The sequence below is a fragment of the Furipterus horrens genome, unplaced genomic scaffold, assembly GCF_987537825.1.
Source record: "Furipterus horrens unplaced genomic scaffold, mFurHor1.1.pri manual_scaffold_2, whole genome shotgun sequence".
Classification (NCBI taxonomy): Eukaryota; Metazoa; Chordata; class Mammalia; order Chiroptera; family Furipteridae; genus Furipterus; species Furipterus horrens.
The window spans coordinates 6,442,354-6,460,432 of NW_028327172.1; the positions used below are offsets into that span (position 1 = coordinate 6,442,354).

General features: G+C 55.9%; 1 protein-coding gene and 1 long non-coding RNA gene across 4 annotated transcripts; one reads left to right on the forward strand and one right to left on the reverse strand.

Moving 5' to 3' along the window:
- Positions 1-1,682: 1,682 nt before the first annotated feature.
- On the reverse strand, positions 1,683-15,057 carry NAA40 (N-alpha-acetyltransferase 40, NatD catalytic subunit). Of its 3 annotated transcripts, XM_090259683.1 has the most exons (9): positions 14,796-15,055; positions 8,473-8,568; positions 7,507-7,559; positions 5,193-5,288; positions 4,946-5,104; positions 4,697-4,780; positions 4,230-4,307; positions 3,863-3,975; positions 1,683-2,052 (listed from the first exon to the last, which is right to left on the reverse strand). In XM_090259683.1, exons 1-9 carry the CDS (start codon positions 14,799-14,801, stop codon positions 1,997-1,999), a joined length of 741 nt encoding a protein of 246 aa, XP_090115809.1. In that variant the 5' UTR covers positions 14,802-15,055; the 3' UTR covers positions 1,683-1,996. The 3 variants fall into 3 exon arrangements, with proteins under 3 accessions (XP_090115809.1, XP_090115799.1, XP_090115791.1); XM_090259673.1 differs by lacking the exon at positions 1,683-2,052 and having other exon boundaries at positions 3,159-3,975; positions 5,036-5,104; positions 14,796-15,057; XM_090259665.1 differs by lacking the exon at positions 1,683-2,052 and having other exon boundaries at positions 3,159-3,975.
- A 1,849-nt stretch (positions 15,058-16,906) lies between these two features.
- Positions 16,907-17,782, forward strand: LOC150017585 (uncharacterized). Its single transcript, XR_016509162.1, has 3 exons — positions 16,907-17,023; positions 17,368-17,472; positions 17,718-17,782. It is a non-coding gene; the product is annotated as an uncharacterized LOC150017585 (long non-coding RNA).
- The last annotated feature ends 297 nt before the right edge of the window (positions 17,783-18,079 follow it).

Sequence of the window (18,079 nt, forward strand, 5' to 3'; positions counted from 1 at the left end):
CAGGTAGTATAGGAACGGCCCGTGGCACATGGAGAGGAAGCACAAGCAGCGAGGGTAACCCTGCCCTCGTGGGCACGGACCACCTGCAGAGCCCGGCAGCCGACACCATCTGGCGCCCAGGCTCCGTCCACTGGGGAAACCGGCTCAGGCTCTGACCACTCACGCAGCCCGGGTGCCTATTGCTCCCCCTGCTCACTGAAGGTGTGGCATTTCTGCAAGTGCTACCTGAGCAGAGAAGCTTGAGCTGCAGCTGGAGGGGGAGGGAATGGTGGAGGCAGAGGCACGAGGCAGCCCCTGCGGAGGACCAAAAAGCAGGCCTGGCCACTTAGGAAGGGCAAGGGCACAGAAGATGCAGGGAGGGTCCCACCCTTTCCAACTCTGGCCATTTATCCTCAGCAAGGGGATGATCACTCCCAGGTATTCCTGGCCTGGGATTAAAATAGCCTTCAAGAAACAAGAAACCTTTTGTCACATGAGAAATCTGCTGTAGGATTAGCCAGCAAAATGCTCTTCCTGCCCAAGGACGATGACGTCTTTCTTTGTGCCCCTGAGATAAGACAGCTGCACAAACCATCTCTGGGTGTGGCCCTGCCCACAGGGCTGAGGCCATGACCTGCTGGCACCCACTGGGCAGCTACTGGCCCAGCTCCTCTTTCCCCAGATAACTGACCCTACAGAACACAAACACTCCGTGAGGCCTGGGACTTCCATCCTAGCCTCCCTGTCCACCTTCCCGCTGACGTGATCGCCACACAGGAACATGACAGGCCAGCCCCGTCAGCGTCCACAGGAGGTGCTTCGGAGTCCTGGCTCCTGACCCACTTCCTGCCTCTGCTCCCAGCTCGCCCTGGGCCAGGCCAGGTAGGCAGGCGCCCTGTCTGGGAGGGAAGCCGCATGGCTCCATCTGTCCCACTGGAGAGGCTGGACGCAGCCTCCCCAGCTCATAACTTCTCTGCCCTGCCAGGCGTGACATGAGTTAGCCTTCCTTTGAGCCTTTGCCTTTTGTGAGTGGAGGGAAGAGGGGGCTGGAATTTTTTTAAGAGACAAAGGATATTCTGAGTAACCCAGTCAAGTAGAAGGGAGGAAAGAAACAGACACTATCACCTATTCAACTGCCACACAGTGCCCTGAAATTTACGTTCAGCCACAGATGTCAGGAGTCACAACGCTGGCTTGGGACTCTCTCCAGGAGGCAAAGTGGATGCCCCTCAGAAGACATCTGACCCCTACCCAGGGCTTCTGGGAAGCCGCAAAAACACGTGTATTTCATCTCAGTTCCTACTTCCGGCTGCTCGCCCCAGACGCCCAAGGCTTCTTCTACAGGAAGGGGTGTGGGAGCGTCACAGCCACAGGCCCCCCAGGGTGCAGGCCCAACAGTGGGGCAGAGGAGCCAGGGTGTCCCCAGAGCCTGCCCTGCCCACGGCACACCAGCACCAGGCTCCACCCCAGCAGCTGAACAAAGCGTCTTTTATTTGTGACATACAAATACAGCCAATGCAAAAAGAGATCGCTTTTCCCTTTGATTCCAGTGATAACAAGTTGCTAAAGAAAAAATATATATCGAGAAGGCGTTTATCTTCAAAGTTTCCTCTAAAACACCCAGAAAGGGTTAAAAACCATACACGTCATATGCACATTTGACACCAACAAAAATAACCTGAAATAGTGAATACAACTAAAAGAAAAATCTTTAAAAATATTTTAATGTACCCCAAACAAACAATAAACAGAAAAGCCTGGTGAGGCCCGCAATGCTTCTCATAACCAAGACCCGGGGCGGTGGAGAGACGGACAGCTGGGAGCTGAGTGGGCTCAACACAGACACCAGGGACCTGCAGGCCGCGGGGAGCGCCCTGCCCGCCCCGCAGCCCTCCGGCAGGCGGCCGGCAGAGGCCAGACGAGCCCGGCATGGCACCGAGCAGCCACCTGCGGCCTCGGTGCCAGGTGTCCAATGACCTGAAGAGACAACATGCGCGGAACTCACCTTATGTGGGATTTACACTGGGGGTTCCTTTGGGTCCCCTGGAGTGGGAGGTATCAAAAATCCATGATCTAAGACAATAAATAGTTACCTGTCCTTTGAGAGACAGAGGTCAGAGGAAACACTCTTGCTCAACATGCTTCTGTCATCCATTATTCTTGGAAGCCCACCAATGCCCTCCCAGAAACAGAAACGCTCCCCCTTGGGAAAAGTCCCCTGGGAGCTAGGAGGACAAGGACGCAGGTGGGCTTGTTCCAGTGTAAAGCACGGGGCCCTCTCCAAGGAAGTGAACCCCCCCCACAGCTGGCAGGGTCACGAGCAGCACGTGCTCAGCTCAGCAGGGGGGGGGGGGGCGGGGCGCAGGAGGCTGTGCACAGAGCCCCGGACACGCAGAGATCTGCAGGAGAAGCAAGAACAGCTCGGGAAGATCCATCAGCACAGATGCCTGAGTCGGGGCGCAGGGCGGGCTGGGAGCAGACTGAGGTCAGAAGGACCCACAGACCTCCAGACAGCAACTTCACGAAGGCTAGGAAGATGCTCCCTCAAGCCCAGCTCAAGGATGTCTAAGGGGAGGCGTTCGGTGCTCTTTCCTAGATAAGGATTTGGTCACTTTCCCCCTGGAGGGGGAACGAGGCCTGCTGGAGACCAGGGGTGTAAGCCCTGACCCCGCACCCTCTGTCCTGTGAGAGGGGAGGGAAGGCCTCTCCTGCCCCCACTCCAGCCTGATGCCACAGGGGGACCCCGGGGAGGCCTTCCTGCTGGGCCCGAGCCGCCGGCCAGGGCGGGGGCACTAGTGCCTCACTGAGGCAGCGCGGGGCGAAGCTGGGGAGTGCAGGCAGGGGCCTGCTGCTGGCTGGGGGCTCTCCGAAGAGAGAGCCTGCAGAGCTGTCAGCACCGAGACATGAGAGGAACCGGCAATGAGTTTGCCAGGAAGGAGAGGCCCTTCTGTGGGAAGACGAGGGGCTCCCTGATGTTATTTCCCCCTTGAGAGTAAGAACAGAGGTATCTGGGCTGGAGGTGAGAGGCAGGGGAGAAGTGGTGAGGGGCGATGGAGGGGACAGCAGGACCTCTGGCTTCTTCCCATGGATGAAAAACTCGAGCCACTGCCATAAGATCAAAAGGTCAAGCTGAGAATGCAGCAGAGCCCGCAGGCCCAAAGAAACAAAGGCGGCCCCTTGACACCTTGCTCCTGGTCCTTCGGCCCCGCTCACTGACAGCGAAGCCAAGAGGGAGGCAGCCTTCTGCGCAGACCCGGCTGGAGCCCTGGAACGGCTCCACTCCTCACTGCGGGTCCAGAAAGCACAGCTAGGGAGCACTCCCTTGCTTCCCTGTGTCGTAGCACAGAAGGCCCTCCCACGGTCACGGCAGCCCGTCCACGAAGCGCAGGCATCTCTGAAGCCTCTCTATGCCCAGACCTTACACCAAGTCCACTCCTCTTTGAGGACCAGCCAGACCCTGAGCCAGGGCTCTGGGACTTCCATAAAGGTGGGTATAAACATTCCATTTGTCCAAACACAGGCAGGGGTGGTTGTCGAGAATCCAGCTACAGAGAAGTTGGGGAACCTTAGGCTCAAGGGCGCGAGAGTGCGTGAGAAGGCAGCCTCCGTGCCAGGGTGACTTCGTGCCTGGCCTCCGCCAGCTCTGCCCTCGGCGTCCTCCCCCGTGCGCCCCATCCTGGCATTCTGCTCTTCTAGGAGAGAGGAGGGCGGCTTGGGCCGCTGCTCCAGGGGCTCTCGCTCTCAGGGTGCAGCCTGGCCGAGCAGGGCCGCGGGGCCGCAGCTGAGGGCACTCGGCGGGCAGCGTGAGGCCAGGGGGAGGGCAGGCCTTGGAGAGAGGGTGCTGGCTTGGGGACTCAGTGGCAGCAGCCGCCACAGTGCCCACCGGCGTGGGACTGCTGACTGTCCCCAAACTTGGTCCTCCGGCTCAGGATCTCGTAGGAGCAGTCTTCCCCGCAGCAACCAGACACGCTGGGGGAGGAGTCGTCGATTTCGAACCTGCCAGGCGGGCGGGGGAAAGGGCGGTTGCGGTGACTGGCTGCCTTCCTCCCTGGCCTGAGAACCTTCCCCCCAGCCACACTCACGAGACCCCTAGGAGGGGGGTGCAGGAGGAGGGCAGGACCCCAAGCCAGAGGCAGCTCACCCACCCCCCCTCGCCCCCACGACCACTGATCACGAGCTCAGACACCAGGATGACGGGGGCTGGGGCCAGGGAGAAGGCAGAGCCCCACCGCCCAGGCCCGGCTCCTTACTGCAGCGCTTCCCTGAAGAACTGGTAGGCGCCGTGGTTGTGCTTAAATACGGTCAGCATGACCTTCTTCATCTGTGTGCTGGGAGGGGAGCGGAGGACACCTTGCGGAAGAGGCCGCGGCCGCGCGGTGCTGCTCAGTGCGCTGCCCGCCGGCCCCCACGTGCCCCTCGGAAGCACCCGAGCCCGACTCCAGCCTGTCCGGGTCCCCACAGCGCCCGGGACTTCCCTCCGTTAGGGTGCTGATGGCTGGGCAGGTAGTAGGCCCCCACTGCCTCCCTGTCTCCCCATGATGCACTGAGGCAAATGTACAAAATCTGGGGTCACAGCAGGACAGAGACTTTCCTGAGAGGGTTCTAGAAGCCTCTCTTCCAAAACCTTCCCGTGAGCCTTGTCCCCCACGGAGGCTCACAGCACGGCGGACACCGGAGGCAGCGCCCCCCAGCCGCGGGACACGGGGGCGGCCCTCACCTGTTGGCCACGAGCTGCAGGATCTGTATGAGGAACTTGCCCAGGCCCTTCCGCCGCACCTTGCTCTCCAGCTGCACCTCGTAGCTGCATGGGGGAGCAGAGCCGTGAAGGTGAAGAGGCCGCAGGGCTGCTGGGCAGAGCCGGGGCCCTGCAGCCCGGGGGCGCAGACAGGCACTGGGGAGCCCCCGGCCGGGGCACCTAGAGCAGCACCAGCGCCACCCCCCCAACCCCCCCCAGCGGGGCTCCTACCAGTACAGGACTTCATCCCCGCACTCCACGTCAAACCGGAAGTGGGAAAAGGCAACAGGGACGGAACTGTTTTCCCAAGCAATGAGGTACCAGGCTCGGTCATCGGTCATTTCCTCCCGCTTTTCTCGGTCCTTCCAGCCCCACTCGCTTTGCTCATACCTGGGAAGGTGCGGGGCAGTCAGCAACGGGAGCTGCGGGAGAGGAAGCGGGCCCGGGCAAGAGGCCCCGGCGGTCAGGGCGCGCTTACATGGTCTGCATGTTGGTCTTGGTCAGGTCGAAGGCCCAGTCCACGGTGGCTGGCTCCAGCCCAGACACGCGCTTACATTCAATGGACACGTTGAGCCTGAGAGGAGGCAAGGAGGCCCCTGAAGCTGGCCAGGCCCAGGGCTGCCCACGGCCCCGAAGCCCCCCAGTGCGCTGCGCCTGACCTCAGGGAGCCTGCACGGAGAAGCAAGCCAAGCCAAGCCCCCCGGGGCACGACTGGAGGCGGCGCCCGTGAAGGGACTATGCCTTCTGGGCCGAGACCACCAGCGCTCATCACCGGACCTCAAGTCCCATTCCCCGCCTCCCCGGCGTGGCCCTCGTCAGGCTGGCCCTTTACAAAGTCCTGTCCTTCTCTGCGTCCCCTTTGCTCTCTCCACCCTATTCTGTGCTCCATCTTCTCTGTTTCCTTAGTTCCTGCCCAAAGGCAATTTTCCTGTTGCTTTAATTCTGATGGGATCCCTCCCTGGGCTCCCAGGGGACCTCCTCCTTCTCTCTTCCCCTCTCCTCCGAAAGTGCCTGGGTGACCATGGTCCACAGCCGCTTCTGAGGGGGGCCGCCTGCCGCCTCCCCTGAGGACACAGCAGGTGCTCACGGCTGATCACACGGGAGCACAGGTGCAGCCCCACAGCGTTTTCCCAAACTACCAAATGCTGTAGGCGTTACGGTATCAACAATCTACTTACTTCTAAATGAACTGGAGAAAATCATAGTTAAATGCTCTGGTCGAACTGCAAAATCACGTTCTCTAGGTACTGAGCGCCACATTCTGAAGGCACCGAAGTCAGCCACTCGAAGTCTTTACGGAGCTCCCGTACTGAACCTGACAGTGACCTGACATGACCCCTCAGAGGACGCTCCCACCCCCCCTCTGCTGACCGGCACATCACGCGAGCCACACACTGCTCGGCATCATAAATATGGGGCTCCCTGGCTCAGACGGCCCTCCTCCCCTGCAGACAGTGCCCGGGCAGCCATCAGAGACGCCCAGACGCAGCACCACAGTGTCTCGGCCACGTACTTCCCGAAGGGCGGCTGCGTACACGAGAGACTCTCCACCAACCTGAGTTCTTTCAGTTCACGAAAGCAGGACCACAGCCACACAAACCACACCAAGTCCCCCGCACTGAGGGGCCAACGTAGGGGCAGCCGGCAATGACTGCCTCAGAGCTGCTCTGCATTTCTGGGGCTCGGCAGGAGTGTGACTACGGGCCCCTCAGCACTCTCCAAGTAAGGGAGCTCTGAACGATGTCGAAGGCCCCCCCAGAAGCCGAGTGACAAAGCTACCACAGGAGCTGCACGGTGTCTGATCACACACCGAAAGGAGGGCGAATAAATTAATACGATGCTCTGAGATTCAGACACAGCTATGAAAGGCAAACACAGTGCTGCCTCCTAGTCTTCACTCATCTATCTTGTTCATTTAAGGACTCATACCAGCTGCGATTTACAAAGCTGGATGCAGTCTCTTTTCTCCTTGAAACCACCTTGCAAACTTAGCATCTTTGCTTCATTTAACAAGACTAAAAAAACTGAAAATGGGGCTTGCAGAGCAAGAATGACTTGTCCAAGGACAGCTAATAAGAGGCAGTGATGATCCAAACCCACAGCTGCGATTCTCTGAGACCGCAGACCCCGTCCTCCCCGTCCTCCCCCCGGGCAACGCGTCCCTGGTCAGACAAGAGTCTGCTTCCTGAGAGGGGCGGGCCTTAACCCAGACCCCACCGTAAGCCGGATCACAATGACAGCAACCCTGATCTCACTTCTAGTACGCTCCAGGCAACGATACTTCACACCTAACCCTCCCGATGACTCCATTACGGAGCCTCTTATTAGACCCATTTCTGATCAGGCTATGGAGGCACAGAGAGGTTAAGAAATGTGTCCAGCGTCACAAAGCCAGTAAATGGCTTTTAACACTTATACACTGAGGGAAAGGGCACTGAACTGGGAATTAAAAGCCCCCTTGGCTCCCGGAGAAACTCTGTAAGCTCAGAAATCTCATTCCATTTCCCCAAGCCTCAGTCTCCCCCTGTACAAAAGGAGTCAGCCTAGATGATTTGTCAAGGGTTTCACTCTATGAAGCTTTGTCCAGAGAGAATAACAAGTCCTAGAGACATCAGCAATCTTTGCTCACTTATAGATCCCTTTGGGGGATTTTATATCCACAGGGCACCAGCCACGCTTCTGCTTTTTCCTAACAGAGAAGAATGGGAAAACCTGAGTCTGCGGAAGCCTATTCTGGGAAGGTGAACTCCTGAAGACGCTCAGACACAAAGTTAGGAATGCTGAACACTCACCCATTTCGGTCGTACTTCTTGAACACTGGGAAAGCCTCCAGAGGGTCTCCAAGCTGTGGAGGGCAAGAAAAGAGGAATAACACACGCACGGCACAGGTGTACGCTCTGCCCCGCAGTCCGACACTGGTCAGACCCCCGGAGGGAGGCTTGACTGCTGGGCCAAGCCCCTCTCTCCTATGGACTCTCCTCCTGCCCAGCTCTGAAATCACACATAGGACCGAGGCTTGGGTAAGGAGGCCAGAGAGAGTTAAGGCGGCTTCATCTGTCAGGCTAGGAAAAGACTTTACCAGCCTAACCCTAACACGGGCCCACAGGCATACAACCTGCTCGCCACTCACCCACCCACAGAGGAGAGGCCACCTGACCCACCTGGTGACTTCTAAGAAGCTCCCAACTAACCTCGCCTGCTCAAAACCCAAAATGGGAACTCATGTCCCTGAGCCACATCCTTTTAAACATGGACTATTTATTGATTGGGCTAAAAGGAGAAGAAACGCGATGTGAAGGGGGCAGGAAGGACGACCAGAACCTCTCCGGTTCAGTCTGAAGGCCGGCCCATCAGGTGGCTGCATCTTCCCAGCCCCCGAACAGCCTCTGGTACTTCACGGGCACTCAGTAAGTGGTTGAAGGGATGAATGAGAAAACTACAGCACATTTTACGAGAGAGGTTTCCTCGCCCAAGTGCAAAATCTGCACAAAAATGTCTCCAGACCCTCTCCTGGTAAGGAGACCCACAGAGAGGGGCAGCACTTGCATGTGAACCCCCATCTCGCTGCACATACGGGCCAATCTCGGGCCCACCGGTGACCTCTCCCAGGCTCACGTTGGCTCACTTTGCTCGGCAAGGAGGCAGCAGATATGGGTGGGTAGTGACACAATTCTGCCACAGGGTGGTGCCAAAAGAAGGAAAATTATAAACTAAGTTGCGGTTCCAGGAGGAAGGAACTGGGAAGGAGGGAGAGTCACCCTGTTGGCGGCGTCCACTTTGGCACAGACCGCGTCCATGGCGGCTCGCTCCTCCAGACGCTTCTGCTTCTTCTCCTTCGCTTTGCTCGACTTCCTCTGCAACAGAGAAAAGCAAAGCTGGCTTGAGGGGCTTGGGCCAGCCGAAGGCTTGAGAAACCAAAGGGTCTGTCTCCGCGTCCACAGACCCGGCCTCGGCAGCAGGAACCCCAGGCAGCCGCACACCTGCGGGGGTGGGAAAGACCCGGGCGCCTTCTAGTCATGAGGCCTTGGGAGCGTCACTAGAAGTCGCAGCTTCGTTGTCAGGAAGAGTACCGAGCCCTGGGGCCGCCGGGTCACTGTGGGGACCCCGTGGAGCATGAGCCCGCAGCACAGCTGGCCCCCAGCAGGTGTCTAAGAAATGCACTCACCCATTCCCTCTTAAGAAGGGAACAGCTAATCTTAGACAGATTCAGGGCAGGTGTCAGGGAGGAGATGGCACCTGAGGCAGCTGCCGACAGCTGCTCCCAAGTATCAGCTTATTCGCAGCCTTTTCAATGTCTCCCAGCTTCGGGAGACAGAGCTCTGGTCTGGGGGAGTTGCGCCCCTTTCTCAGTCAGGGCCAAGGCACTGCGCTGCAGGAGACAGAGTCCTTCCCCAGAAGTGTGGCTCAGCCAAGGCCAACGAGTGGGAGGCACACAGGGCTGAGCGAAGGGCCCCGGGGATCACCTGGGGACAGAGGCCACGCTGACACACGTCAACAAGGCCGGGCTGCAGCCACCAGCAGCACGAGGAGCACAGGAAGGCGGCGACCGCACAGGAGCCGGCCGCGCACGACTGCATCAGAGCGCGTCCCATCCGGAGGCTCACGTGTGGCTCTCAGGCCCAAATGGAGCCTCTTGTCCTCCTGTAGAAAGCTGGTGACACGGGGCAAGGGCCTGGCGCTGAAGTGTGACAGATATTTCCCAAACCTCTTTCTGCTGCTCTTCGGTCCCTGGGCTCTTCGGGCAAAACAGTCTCCTTTCCTCCTCCGATGAGGGGGACCCTTAATACTCACCTGGGACCAGAGCAGCACGCCCCACTGGAGGTGCTCGCCCACCCAGTGGGGTTCAGGGACACCCCAAAGGCATGTAAGAGGGCTTGGAGCCCACCGGAGAGAGCTTCTGCTACCTCCACTCACACCTTAGTGGAAGGCGGGTCCCAGAAAAGGGTGAGCTGGAAAACCAGCTGCCGGGACAGTTTCTCAGGATAAATTCTGCTCTTGGTTCCCCCAGGAATGACACTGCTCAACATCTACTTCAGGCAACCGGGAGGCAGGAGTTCAGACACCAGGAACTCCCAGGGATTGCTCTTCTAGATATAAATCCGTCCAACAACCAGCTATTTATTACCTGCAGGCTGAGCTAGGCTAGAACCCAGGTCTTACCTCTCTATAGAGGAAAGGAACAAATAGAAGAGAACAACCTTCATAACTCTTGGATCTAGATCCAGAACTAGCTCCTCTCTCCCACTTATGGGTTTTAGAGCATCCATCCTTTTCTTCAGGAACCTGGGTTTCCAGACAACACTGAGACACACTCAGCTTGCAAAGGGCATTACCTGGGTCAACTCCCAGGGCAGAAAACATCACCTCCCTTACACGTGAGGAAACTGAGGCTCACAGGGACAGTGTGACTCGTTCCGAGTTGCCCAGAGGGTAAACGGCAGTGGGGAGACTCCATCTCAGGGGCTGGGCCACAGACGCAGTGTTTGTCCCGCCAGCCATGCTATCTCCCACCGGGAGGGCCTACGTCAGTGTCAAAGAGCTTCTCAGCCCCGCCAAGGTTAAGGTCAAACTGGGACCTCGAGAGCCCTCAAAGCAGTTACTCAGCAATTCATTTCTCGTTACCCTTTCTGGCCTGGTAACAGCTGGCATGACATGCCAACACAGTCCCACTCCACGCCCCAGCTCCACACTGAGGTCGGGGCAAAGAACAGGGGACCCTGAGACAGAAGGAACAGGGCTGTGTGACAGGGCAGCAAGAACACGAGCTTTGGCATCAATTGGGCCAGGACAACACCCCCCTTGCCGCCCCCTGCATGACCTGGGAAAGCAACTCCACGTCCAGGAAAACGGAAATGCAACCCTGGCCTCACAGAACAGCAGTAAGGACGGGGCAGAAGCCAGCACCCCTTCCAGCAGAAGCAAGCGTCCTTCTTCCACCCTGCATGCTTGCTAGCTCTAACGTGATACCGACCGAAGGCCCACAGGCTCCGGGAGGAAAGCGTGACTCCGGGTCCCCTCCACAGGACCTCATCTCCCTAAGCACAAGTAGAGGATGGCCACTCCTGGGCCTGCGGGAGCTTTACGGGCTCATTCACGCAGGGGAACAGGGGAGCCAGGCCACCCTAGGAGTGAGGCCCGGGGCCGCCACGCCACCAGACTGCAGGTAGCGAGAGAGCCCCCCACGCGCGCTGCTGCCTGCACACGGGCTCCGAGGCGGGGTGCAGTAGGCTGGGCCCGACAGGCAGGGGCTCCCCCTCCTGCCCGGCGCTCAGGAGGAAAAGTGGTCTCCCACTGTTCCAATTAGCTTTGCCCTGTGTTGCGGAGGTGAGGCTGTCCTGCAGGGACACAGGGAACTTCTCCTAATTAAAATGGGAAATCAGCACAGTGAGCAGGAAAGCTCATCATGGCTAAGTGTCTTCCCCGAGGGAGCTTTACATACTGAAGAGTGTGGGGCTTGGAGTCAAGAGACGTGGATTTGATCCTCAGCTCTTCCACCTACGAGCTGTGTGACTGGGCAACCTACTGAATCTCTTTCCAGCCAAGTTCCTCTGTTTCTCTGAACCTCCATTTCCTCATCCATAAAATGGGGCTAACGAGGACCCACTAGTCAGACGCTCTGCTAGTGCTTTAGTAACAATGAGTAATAAAGAAGGTGATTTATTTTCATCCTCATAGTAACTCAGCAAGGAACGTGCGCCCACCTCTTTGATGAGAAAACCGAGGCACAGAGAGGTTAGGTAACTCCCAGGGTCACAGAGCCAGGGAAGGGCATTCTCCCTGCGACCCCCTCCCCCCACTCCCTAAGGTGAAGGTCACATCTGCTTTACAGCAGTCCCTCTCTATATTGCGGTTCACTTATCACGGCCTCACTGTATCGCAGGATTTTTAAAAATATTATAATTATTTATCGCGGATTTTTCGCTATATCGAGGGATTTTGCGATACTTGCGGTACTGTATACATGTTGTTAAAGTTACGTAGGCTTAAGAGTGTAGAATATGTTTAAGAACATAAGTAGTGTTTATAAAAGTGTGGGAAAGGTTAATAAGGGAGTGGGAAAGGTTAATAAGGGGCTGGGAACGGTTTATAAGTGTGTGGGAAGGGTTTATAAAGCCTTGAAATATATATAAATACTAAAATAAATGTAAGGTTCCTACCTCGCGGATTTTCACCCACCGCGGGGGGTCTAGAACGCAATGCCCGCGATAAGTGAGGGAAGACTGTACTTGCCAACTTACACACGGTGCTCAGCAAACAGTAGGCACTAGGTTCATAGCTGATGAATCATCCAAGACTGAAATCCAGGTTTGAGCCCTGGAGTCCATCTCCGTCCACTGCTCCATCAGTTACATTCACGTGACACTTTCTATCAAGAATGACAGAAAAGCTTTCACATGCAGCTGTGAAACTGCCCCTTTGCTCTTCCTACCAAAGTAGCATCTCTACATCCCGTTCTCTGACACGGAGAAAGTTAGAGAAACAGAAAGCACCCAGATGGGGGCAGGAGGCACCTTTCCGAAAAGGGATTCTGCATCTCCTAGATTTTCAGTGTTCACATCCCCACCCCACAAAGTATCCAAGATCCGAAAAGAACCTCTGTTTTAGGCAAAGGGAGATGCCTAAACTCCAATTCCTAAAAGACAGTACATGTGGGACAGTGCCATTGGAAGAACTTTGAGCAGAAGGGCGCTCCCGGTGACACCAGTCCCTCAGCCTAAGGTCAGGCTGTCAACAGGAGAGGGGCCCTCTGCTGAAGGGTGAGCACTAGGATGACCCCCCGACACTGAAGTGGGGGTGTCCATAGCCCCCATCCACGAGAAATGAGGATAATGAGAGGTTTCCAGCTGTATTCCAGGGAGGAAAATCCAAGTCTCCCTTCTGCAGTGAGTTTTGGGCCAGTCTAGGTTAAATATGTCAGAAGTCTCTAGACTTGATTTTCTACATAAAACATGATTAATGTGTTTTGACATGGATTACAGAAAGTGCTTTGACATGGAGCAGACAACTATTTTTGTCTAACAAGTTGATTTGTTCAATCAATAACTATTTCAGTGAGGAAAAAAAAAATCCAAGTTAATAACAGTAAGGGCAAACCCAATGGGTTAAAGTAAAAATAGCACAAATCTGCCCTGGCTGGTGTGGCTCAGTGGATTGAGCGCCAGCCTGTGAACTGAAAGGTCACCAGTTCAATTCCCAGTCAGGGCACATGCCTGGGTTGAGGGCCAGGTCCCCAGTTGGGGATGCATGAGAGGCAACCACACGCTGATGTCTCTCTCCCTCTCTTTCTCCCTCCCTTCCCGTCTTTCTAAAAATAAATAAACATGCCCTAGCTGGTGTGGCTCAGTGGATGGAACACTGTCCTGAGAACCCAAAGGCTGCCATTCAATTCCCAGTCAGGGCACATGCATGAGTTGCGGATGGGGGCACGCGAGAGGCAACTGATTGATGTATCTCTCACACATTGATGTTTCTCTTACTTTCTCCCTCCTTTCCCCTTTCTAAAAGTAAATAAATAAAATCTTTTAAAAAGTAAGCCCTGGCTGGTGTGGCTCAGCAGACTGAACACTGGCCTGCAAAACGAAAGGTCACCAGTTCGATTCCCAGTCAGGACACGTGTGTGGGTTGCAGGCCAGGTCCCCAGTTGCGGGTGCACGAGAGGCAACCACTCGGTTTCTCTCCCTCTCTTTCTCCTTCCCTTCCCCTCTCTCTACAAATAAATAAAAATAAGATCTTTTAAAAAAGTAAATAAATTAAATCTTTCTAAAAATAGCACAAATCTATATTAGATCACTAAAGTAAAGGCTGCAGGCAAAAATAATAGCCACTCTTGAAGAGGCACCTATTTGGCTATTCACATCCACTATCATTTTTTGTCAATCCTCACCCAAGGATTTTTTTTTTTTTTTTTTTTTTTTAGAGTGAGAAAAACATCAATCAGTTGCCTCCCATATGCACCCTGACTGGGATTGAACCTGCAACCTTCTGGTGTACAGAATGATTATCTCATTGAAACCTCACATCTATCCTAAGGGGCAGGTACCATCATCCTCATCCCACAGACGAGGACATTCAAACTCACAAAGGCCACGTCACAGGCACAGTGTCATGCTACTTGCCAGTCAATGGGGCTGGAACTGAGGGAGTCCTGGTTCCAAAGTCAGGGATCCCTAAAGGCCGGGTAATCCCATGTAAAAACCAGTACTACACACAGGAAGTGAATGATGCTTAGAAAATGAACTCACAGAAACAGGTGAATAACTTCTGCCAACCCTCTATCCGCACGAGCCAGAGAAGGGCATAAAATGCACCTCCGCGCAGCCTTGCCCAGAACAGGTGGCCACTATCCATCCACAGCCGGGCCATTACCAGCACCCTGCTCACATTCTGCACAGCTTCGCCCCTGCCAAGCCACCTGCAGCAGTAAGACTGCTAACGACTCAGGTAATAAATAATAAGCACCACGAACGCGCCTGGGAGGCCGTGAAGACAGGCCTCTGTTGGGAAGGAAGAGACTGTTGTAGAGGCAGAAGGAACCTGGCGGAGCGGTTTCGAAAGAGTAGGGAAACCGGCTTTACTGAGAATCTGCGTAGCGGGAAACTCAGCGGCAGGGGATTCGGAGACTGAAGTCGGAGTCTGGCCCGTCTGTGACCTTGGCTGAGTGCCTTCTTTTCTGTGGGCCTCAGGTGCCTCCAGGCTAGGGCAAGCCGAGAAGCCGGTGACAACCAGGTGACAGTGACCCTTGGGGGTGGGGGCGATACCCCAAATCACCGCGGAGGGAGGGGACGGCCAAGGAGATAACAAGTCCGCCAGGAAGGCAGGGCGGACGCGACGGGAAGGGCGGGGGGCACCTGAGGGGGTAGGGACCAGAGAAGAGAGCTCCCCAGGGGATTCCAGGGTTGGCCGAGCGTGGGGACACTCAGAATGGGTAAGCCGGGTGACCTGGGGATTGGGGAGGGTCCCATGAGGCCGGAGGGGGGTCGGGGTCACGTGAGAGGGGGGTTCAGGAACAATGGGGGTACAGGGGATGAGTGGAGCGAGAAGCGTTCCGGGCCCTTGCGTCTCCTCCCTCTGCCTCACTCACCCCCATGGCGGCAACGGCGGCAGCGGCTCTCAGCTCCTCTTTCCCACACTTGCCGGCAGGGAGGCGACAACGGCGACTACGGTGGCAGCGGCGACACCAGAGCGACGGCGGGCCCAGCACTGCGCATGCGTCTCGCGGGCTTCCCCAGCGCGCCCTGGTGGGCACCGCGCGTGCGCACAACGTGCGGGGTTGGGGGGTGAGCGGGTGTAGACGTGCAGGTGGAGAGCTCCAGAGGCGGGCCGAGGGTCTCGCATCCGAGGGAGGCGGGAGCCACAGAGTAGCGTCGCGCTAAGAATGACGTAACCCCGACCCCGCCCCCTCCTCGGCTGGCTGCGTCTGTAGCTATGGCAACAGCTGCACCCGGCTGAGAGAAGTGCGCCTCTGGGCAGCCGGGTGGGTGGACTCGCAGCCCTTGCGTTCTGCATTTCTGCGGCCCCTCCCGGCCCCAGGCAGCCCGAGGAGCAGCCAACTTCACAGACAACCAAATCACCCTGACTTCTGAAGTACCAGCCCCTCCTGCAATCCCGGGGCACAGAAGAAGTCTTTGGAAACTTTCCCACTTAGATCGTGAACTCTTGAAATTCCTTTCTAACCAGAGTCCCGTTATTAATTCATCCATCTTGTCACCATGCATTCACCCTCCATTCATTGGCTCTCTCAAACATTTACTGGCACGTACGCTGTGCTGAGACCAGGGCCGTCGCAGTCCAAAACGCGCATGAAACGACTGTTTAATGGACAGTGGGTGGTGCTGTGAAAGTGAGACCCCAGGCTTCTCGGACAGTATTTCAGTCTATCCTAGAAGACCAAAATATGACCCCCGCCTGACCTGCATAAGAATTACCCAGGGAGCTCCTGCACTGTATACACCCCTGGGACCCCTCCCTAGAAAATACAGGGGTGGAGCCATAGTCTTTCCTTCTGAGAGCTCTGCAGGTAGATCGAACACGTGAAAATAGGAGAAATACTGCCCAAGACTTAAGCTTCAAAGACTTTGCCAAGTTTTGCTTGTTATCCCAACATTTGCTGAGTGCCTACCTTATGCTAGGCACTGTCTCCAGCAGCAAAGAAAACAATGACAGATAGAAGAGACACTGCTTTCACAGAACTAGAGGGAGGAGGCAGATAGATGAATAGATGTATAATGCATTAGATGACATAGGTTCTGTGAAGGAAAATAAAGCAGGGAAGGAGGATAGGGAAGGCCAGGGTTTATAGTTTTAACTAGGCTGTTCGGGGAAGGCAAGCATGATATGACATTTGAGTCAAGATCTAAAGGACAGCCCTGGCTGGTGTGGCTCAGTGGACTGAGTGCTGGCCTGTGTGAACCAAAGGGTCACAGGTTCGATTCCCAGTCAGGACACATGCCTGGGTTGTGGGCCAGGGCCCCAGTTGGGGGCGCACAAGAGGGAACCCCACATTGATGTTTCTCTCCCTCTCTTCCCCCTCCCTCCCTCTCTCTCTAAAAATAAATAAAATCTTAAAAAAAAAAAAAGATCTAAAGGACATAAGTGGGCAAGTCATTAGGATACCTGAGGGAAGGGCATTCTAGGCAGGGGGTACGGCTAGTGCCAAACCTCCAAGCTGGAGCATGATTGGAATGTTGGAGGAACTGGAAGTACAGTGTGCTTGGAGCAGTGGGCCAGCAGAACAGTAGGACATGAAATCAAACAGGTAAGGAGAGGATCATGCAGGGCTGGTAGTTTTTGAAAGACTTGGGGACTAGAGTGAGCTGGGATGCCATCAGGGAATTTGAGTTGGGGAGCAGTAGGGCTGCTTATAGTATCACCTGCTGCTGGGATGAGGAGAGTGTGGGGGCCAGGTCAAAGGAAGGACAGTACAGAGGCCACTGCTAACCAAGGCAGGAGAGGGGGTGCTGGCACCAGCTGGAGAGCAGTGGCGGCGGGAGAAGGGGTCAGGACCCGGTGCATGCTGAAGGGGGAGCCAACGGGACTCGCCTGCGGAGTGGTTGTGCAGTGTGCGGGAAAGAGAAGAGTTAAGATACCTTCAGATTTTTAGCTTGTGCTACTGGAAAAATGAAACGGCTTCGACTGAGATGGGGAGGACTGCAAGGAGCCAGGTGGGGGTGGATAAGGGAAAGATCAGGAATTCAGTATTGACCATGTCTGTTTTGAGATGCCTTTCAGGTATTCACATGGATGTGTGGGATCATCAGAGCCTGGAACTCGGGGGAAAAGGTTCCGGCAGGAGATAAATATTTTAGGACGGTGAGCACACGGGTGGTATTTAAAGCTGGGTGAGGCTGGATGAAACTTGGAAGGAATGTAGGTAGACGAGAATGAATCTTCAACCTGTATCCTGTTCCTTAGTCAGAAGATCTGGTGGCTAGCGCTCTGGGGGCCAAAAAAGGCAGGTAGCCAAAGGTCAGAGGAGAGCCGCTGAGGTGGAAAGGGGACATCACAAACTTACTTTTGAAGGAGGAGGAGGCAAGAAGATTTTGGGGGAGGGGTCAGTATTTTCAGAGCCAGGAAGCATGAAGCAGTGGGGCAAGGTAGGAATGAGGCTCAACTCCCACCCCAGCGCAGTCCCCCTTCATGGTCAGTTGTTTCAGGGAACTGCCACGGTGCCCTGTCTTCTCTGCCAATCCCCACTCTTGGGTCCACCCACCTTCCCCCAGGCTGCTGGAATTTGCTGGACACCAGACAAGACCTGGGAGGTGAGCCCAGTAATCCCGGGAGGTGACATCATCCAGGCCCCTCAAAGACTGAGAAAGCCGAAGGCCCTATTCCTGCGCCACAGCAGTGCCCCTGGGTCTGCTTCCAGTCGTGGCCTCTGCCCTGCTTGCTTTGGAGTCAGAATGGCCTGGGTTTAAACTCCCTCTCTGCTACGTTGGGGTTTGTGACTTGGCAAGGTAACTAGGGTTTCTGAGACTCAGGTTTTTTGTTTTCGTTTTTTCTACAGTGAGACTACCCATAGCAATCATTTCACCATCTTGATCCAAGGGGGTTCTCAGAATTAAATGACCTGGGATGGTAGGTAGCACCTGGCATGGCCTGGGGCAAGAAAGGAATCCCTCCCAGGTACAAAAGTACATCTATCTCCCTGCCCTCTCTTCCCGCCCCACACCTCTCTTCCTCTATTCCCTGCCAAGCACCTGCCCCTACTGAGGAGGCTGCCTACACTGCCCCGTTAGCCACTCCCTACAGCTCCCACGCAGGGCACCCAGGGACCTTCTCCACTCTCTTCTCTGATCCTTCTGTACAGGGACACTGTCTCCCCCTCTCTCAGGCCCTGTACCCCTCCCACCTCCTGCCAGGGCTCCT